Source organism: Myotis lucifugus, unplaced genomic scaffold, assembly GCF_000147115.1.
Source record: "Myotis lucifugus unplaced genomic scaffold, Myoluc2.0 scaffold_26, whole genome shotgun sequence".
NCBI lineage: Eukaryota > Metazoa > Chordata > Mammalia > Chiroptera > Vespertilionidae > Myotis > Myotis lucifugus.
This window is the reverse complement of record NW_005871074.1, coordinates 9,731,162-9,737,495: the sequence shown is the minus strand read 5'-3', so window position 1 is coordinate 9,737,495 and position 6,334 is coordinate 9,731,162. Positions and strand designations below refer to the sequence as shown.

The window sequence follows — 6,334 nt, the reverse complement described above, 5'->3', positions numbered from 1 at the left end:
TGATTTTCAATTAATGTCAGAATTAATATGGTAAGAAAAACTCTAGCTAATGGCACAAAATCAAAATCTTTTTAGCCTCACATTGAGTGCCATCAACAGAAGGTGCAACTGTAACATAAGGAATGGTTCCCAATATCCAGTGCTCTTCACAGTTAACTGTGCAGCTTAGCCCAATGTTCAAAGAGTTTGGAACCAGGAATCTATATTTTTATTATTTTAAAAAGATATTTATTTATGTATTTAATTTTAAAATTATGTATTTCATTTTAAAATTATTCAATATTGCCGAAACCGGTTTGGTTCAGTGGATAGAGCGTCGGCCTGCGGACTGAAAGGGCATATGCCTGGTTGTGGGCTCGATCCCCAGTAGGGCGTGTGCACCAGTGGGAGATGTGCAGGAGGCAGCTGATCGATGTTTCTAACTCTCTATCTCTCTCCCTTCCTCTCTGAAATCAATAAAAATACATTTTAAAAAAATTATTCAATATTGTATTAGTTTCACATGTATGGCATAGTGGTTAAACATTTACATAATGTATGAAGTGATCCCCTCATACGTCTTGCACCCTTCTGATACTATATACAGTTATTACACTATTATTGACTATATTCCTTAAGCTGTACTTTACATCTCTATGACTATTTTGTAGCTACCAATTTGTACTTCTAATCCCTTCTCCTTTTTCATCCAGCCCCTTAATACCCTTCCCATCTGGCAAGCATCAGTTTGTTTTCTGTATCTATGAGTTTGTTTCTGTTTTGTTTGTTTGTTTATTTTGTTTTTCAGATTTAGCATATAAGTGAAATCTTATTGTTTTGGGTATATATGAAGCACATGGTAACCACAAACCAAAAATCTACAAGAGATATACAAGAAATACACAGAAAGGAAAGGAATCCAAACGTGAAACAGAAAGTCACAACCTATAAGATAAGAGAGCAAGGGAATAAGAAGGGAACACAGAAAGAAAAACAATCAAAACAATTAAAAATGGCAATAATTACTTACCAATCAATACAAATTAGTTTAAATGTAGGTAGATTGAATGCTCCAATAAAAAAAAAAGATGAATAGATAAAGAAAAGGTGGTATATAGCTATACAAAGGAATATTATTTGGCCCTTAAGAAAGAGTGAAATCTTACCACTTGTGACAATGTGGATGAATGTAGAGGGTATTATACTAAGTGGAATAAGTCAGACAGAGAAAGGAATCAGCATCTTTAAAAATGCCACAGGCGATTATGGTTTTCACTCACAGTGGAGATTTTCTCAGTGACAGTCATTGCTTGCATGTGAAAGAGGTAGTTAGGTTAACAGGTGGCCTTACCATGGGCACACACCAAAACAGATGCAGGCTATTAAAAATCATAGGTGGATCCACAGAAAGTCATTCCCTCACATTCTGCCTTCAGCAGCCATCATTAGTAATCAAAACTTTTAAGTTAGGCTTTTGTTTTATTCAAGAGAAATTCCTGCCACATGGAAGGGTAGTTGGGGAACCCTGGAAGACCACACAATTGCTTAACCATGGCCTGATCATTTGTTTATTAGTAAGGCTAGCCAAGGGCACATCAATTGCATCCTTGATTGCCCTCTGATAGTGGGAAAAATAGTAGGCAGGCATGGTCCTGGGCCCCTTTCCCAGTAATTCCCATCTATTGGAGATTCCTACAGATGCAAACCCTCCTTTTCTGTGGACCAGGGAGGTAAACTGAGGAGCCAAACATTGAGTGAAATAAAATAATGAATCTATAGTTTCTGATTTCTCCCAATGAGCAAACGGAGACCCACAGCGTTTGACTGACCACTGGAAGCGAACTTAGATGGGGTCTTCTGCTCCAAGGTATTAACCCAGGTATTATTTTAACTGCAGACTTGAAAGGGTTACAAGGGTTTAACATAGAAGAAACCCTTGATACAATTGAAATGACTAAACTCAGAAACTTCCCCCCCGTAACACAAGTGACAAAAAACAGACAAGCAGACACAGATCAGATGAAAGTGATTTTCTCATAGGCCATGGCCTTCCTGTCTTTCTGTCTTACTAGCATATAAGCAATTGTCATTTTCAAAGGAAAAAGAGAAGTGTAGTTTCTCCTCGAGAAGCAGTCTAAACTAGTGGCTAGGAGTCCAGGCTTTGGAGCAAGCCTTCCTGGATTTGAGTCCTGGCCTCATTAGCTGTGTGCTGTTCAGCATGTTACGTCATCTCTCTGTGCTTCAGGTTCATTACACCTTATACATTTGCACATGCATGCACACACCTGCCTTTAAGGCATGATACTAATCAATGATTTAATGCATGCAAACAACTTGGGAAATTGTCTGATAAATTGTAAGCACTCAATAAAAGTTGTTATTATGATCCTAATGATACAAATGTTATTAATGAGCCATGTCATCTTTGCTGCTTATATTTCTTCTATTACAGTGAGATACCTTGAGATATATTTGGCCATCCCCGTGCCACAGAAGGGTTTCTAAACTGAATTAATCCTACCTGTTCTAGTGATGTTTACTTTGACCTCCTGTTAAATGATAAAAATATTATGCAGTTAAAAACCTTCCTTGTGCAATCACATTGATTCCAACTTATGTTCAGCATGAAGGGACAGATAGCATGTTTGTGTAATAACCTCCCGGAACAGTTATTATTATCCACAATATTGTGGGTCATATCCCAGTTGCTTTTTAATTCATTTACCATGTGATGGCTTTGCAATCAGAAAATAATGATGGTTGACAGCAAGAAAAGTAAGTTAGTACATGCTAATATGAAAAGTGGGTAAGATTTATATTGCACTCTATTGAAAATGGGCAGAGTATATAGTTATGAGTATGTAAAATAAATTGAAACTTTGCACTATGTTCAGCATCTAAGATGTGTTTAAAGTCTGAAAAAAAAGGTTAAACACTTTCACTGGAAGCATGGAGTATAATAGGTATTCTGGAGGAGAAAGTTGCTAAGATTTCTTCCCTGGTGATTTATCAGTGTCTTTTGGGGATCCCATGGATAGAGAAAATGTGTCATGGAGAGGCCCTAATCAGAAGTGGGAAGTTTATTCTTGGCACCTGAGAAGAAGACTTTGGGTGAGATCATTAAATGAGCTCTGTTAGCAAGAATGGGGACAGAGGGTCATAGAGCAGCCTTCATTTTGTTACTCCCAAGACACCATCACCTGCTGAGACTCCTATCTTTGAAAGCTCTTCCTCTTTTTTTCTTAATTTATTTTGGGACCATGGTTGTCTTTGAAAATCTGATAGAAATTAGAAATATTCCTCCCAGAAAATGTGTGTACGCGAGCACACACACACATGCTGCTTATATTAATTTGTGCTTTTCATAGATGTTCTCATGTAAAGCATTTCCTTCTTAATTGAGTGATTTTATATTATCTTCAGTGAACAAATCAATTAACTTTTGAAAATAGATTTGACCACTTAGTCTCCTTTTAAAAAATGTGTTGTTTAAAATCCTGACTTGTAACTCTCTCAAAAGATTTTAGAGCATTCAGTTTTTGTGTTGTTTTTTTTTCTATGATCAGCAGTTTCAAACATCTTTATAGATGTTCCTGAAACACTTAATTTCTGAGGAATTTTTATTTCTGTCTGATAGGAAAGTGCAGTAGGCATGGATGTATGTCTTCTTAGAAGTATTTTATTATAATTTTATGAGGAACTAAAAAAAAGACTGTAATGTTATTCCCATATTGGTTTATATTAAATAAACATTGATATCCCACAGAGTCTTCATCATAATTCAGACTCTAACCTCAAAATATACTGTTTTGGGAGAAATAAATGTACAAATGTACTGAGTTACTGTAGCCACAGAGGAGAAATTTTAAAAAATATGGGAGAGAAAAGCCTTTTAGAACTCACGCTCAATGGAGACATAAACAGCAATATTAATAAGTTCATCCATACATTTCTATGTCTGTACCTTATACTTTAAAGTGGGCAAGAAACTTTCTGAATATTTGATGTAAGAATTTGGCTTGAAAAAGTTTGGCAACTAATGTAAAGCTAGCCTAATAGCATCTTTTAATCCTTAAGAGTAAAATCCTTAGAAAAGTTGATAATAGTTTCTAGAAGATTGTAGTAATAATTTACCATCTTATTTTGTATTTTGATTCCAATCAACACAGACCAAGGGCAGTCAAGTTTATAATAATTTATTATGGTTGCATATCATTTGTCATATATAATAAATTATAGAAACTATAGCATCTTTATAAACTATTTAGTATACCATATTCACTTCCTAATGCTCAATGCAGTAACTGTAAGACATTTAATTAGATTATAGTTTAGCATTAGTTAGAAGATAAAAAAAATATACATTTTTTCACAGTACTTGGAATTTCTGAAGGGCCCATTATTCCAACTTTTGTGCAACCACTCTGAAATGCATAAAAACTTCTATAAACCAGAAGGTGGCGTATGGTTTTGCTGAGCTGCTGAAGGTACTGCAGCTCCTTGACTTTGCACTTACACCCATGTGGCGTACTTTTCAGGCACTGTAATAAATGCAAATAAATAATCACTTACTGATCTCTAAAAATCTATACCAATAGGCCACATTGAAGCTTGGAAACATCTTGAGAATTCAAATAAAAAATTCAGTAAACAATTGTAGCATGAAACTCTCTCTCTCCCTATTCTCCCTTCCCTCTCCCCCCTCCCTCCTCTTTCCCCTTGCCCAGTTTGCTTAAGGAAACAAACAAACAAAAAGTTCAGGTGGAATTTAAGTCCTAGGGCCTGACAAAGAGACCCTGGCTGCAGTTCTTCCTCAGCCATCTGTTTTCTTCAGTTTCATCTCTCCTTACATCTGTCCAGACCTCTCCTGACACCAGCATCAGTCCTTTTGGGCCAGGAGAGTTTTCCAGTCCTTGCTGAAGGCGGCTCGTTCTCCACTGTCACAGCACAGGCGTGAAAGTGGTTGGAGTCCTGTCACCAGTTTGCTCTGTTCCTTTCCAGCCTCCGGAGTCCTGGCGGAGGCGAAGCTTGCAAGGAGCAACACAGCGCTGCGTGTTAGCGTCTCACAAACTCACTTGGTCTTTCAATGTCCATTCGTGGATCACGTCCTTATCCATTCTCGGCTCCTCAGTGGACTTTGATGGAATATTTCCGCAGTTTCAGAAACTGGAAAAGCTTGTCTTTGGTCCTCTTCTTCAGGGCCATCAGGGCCCGGGTTTTCTCCTCCAGATCTTGATCTATGGCCAAAATGATCTTGGCTCTCTCCTCTGCTTTCTTGTCCCCAGAGTTTTTGAAGAGCCTCTGTAGTGATTCTTCGTCGATGTTTTCAAAGATGTTGCCCACGGCTTTCTTGCGTGAGGCTGTGTCGAAGTGGTAGCCGTGGATGGACGGGCTGACTCGCAGTGAGGAGGACATGGTGCCGGCTTGGTTGCTTGGCTTTGCTCTCATAGATGGGAGGATCTTCGGGAACTCAGCGCCCAGGCTCTCCAGAGAGTCTGTAGCAAACTCATTCCAGCACTGCTATTTAAAGCATGAACAAAAGCTCCAGGCTCAAATTACACTGGTGACATCAGAGTGATCTCAAGGAAGAATAATCACAGGCAGGTTTAACAGTTGAGTTGCCAATATCCAGTTCTTGTGCAAAATGTTTCCGAAAGCTGTGTTCCCCGGATGGGGCGTGGAAGTGGCGGATGTTTTGTTGTTGTTGTTTTTTACCTCATCTGTGTCAATAGGATTAAGAGACGTGGGCTCTTCTTAAAAAAAAAAAAAAAGAAAAATTGCTGAAACCAGGAAAGTGCAAAGATAAGACACAAACCTGGGTGCCTTAAGCTCTCAAAATCTTTCCTAACAACCGAAACAAAAGTTCTGCTAACACAGGAAAGTGTTAGCAGAAGCATTCCCAGAGACGTTATGAAAGTGTACTCCAAACATCTGTGGCCTTTGGACACCTCTATCCAGGGCCACTCCTAAGCTGCTCAAAGATAGCTTAACAATTAAGGACATCCATTTGGAATAAAAAGGTCCGATTGCAGAATGGGAGTTTACCTACAAAGCGCTGACAGGACACTTGCCTGGAGCTGTGACCTTTCAGAGACTGTACTCACTGAAGAAAAGTGTAAATTAATAATAATAGACAATATCCCTTAGGTTTGTATATATATCAACAATATGTCTACTTTAAACAAGTGGGAAAGGTAACAGGTGCTTTATGTATACAGTACTCAAAAGGAATGATTTGACTTTTTTTTAATATGTATTTTGGCATCACCCAGACATAAAACGACACCTTCTTTGGAAGAATTTGAATTTGTTCTTTTCACCTTCCACAATATTCAGCCAGCCAGTGTCCCCACAG

The 6,334-nt window shown here is 38.1% G+C and overlaps 1 protein-coding gene across 1 annotated transcript; it reads right to left on the bottom strand.

Moving 5' to 3' along the window:
• Nucleotides 1-4,159: 4,159 nt before the first annotated feature.
• TCIM (transcriptional and immune response regulator) lies at nt 4,160-5,494 on the bottom strand. The gene has a single exon (XM_006086255.3). The coding sequence runs from the start codon at nt 5,425-5,427 to the stop codon at nt 5,107-5,109; it is 321 nt and encodes a 106-aa protein (XP_006086317.1). The 5' UTR covers nt 5,428-5,494; the 3' UTR covers nt 4,160-5,106.
• Nucleotides 5,495-6,334: the final 840 nt, after the last annotated feature.

Coding starts and splice junctions, on each gene's coding strand:
- TCIM (XM_006086255.3), bottom strand. CDS start 5,427: ATGAGAGCAAAGCCAAGCAACCAAGCCGGCACCATGTCCTCCTCACTG.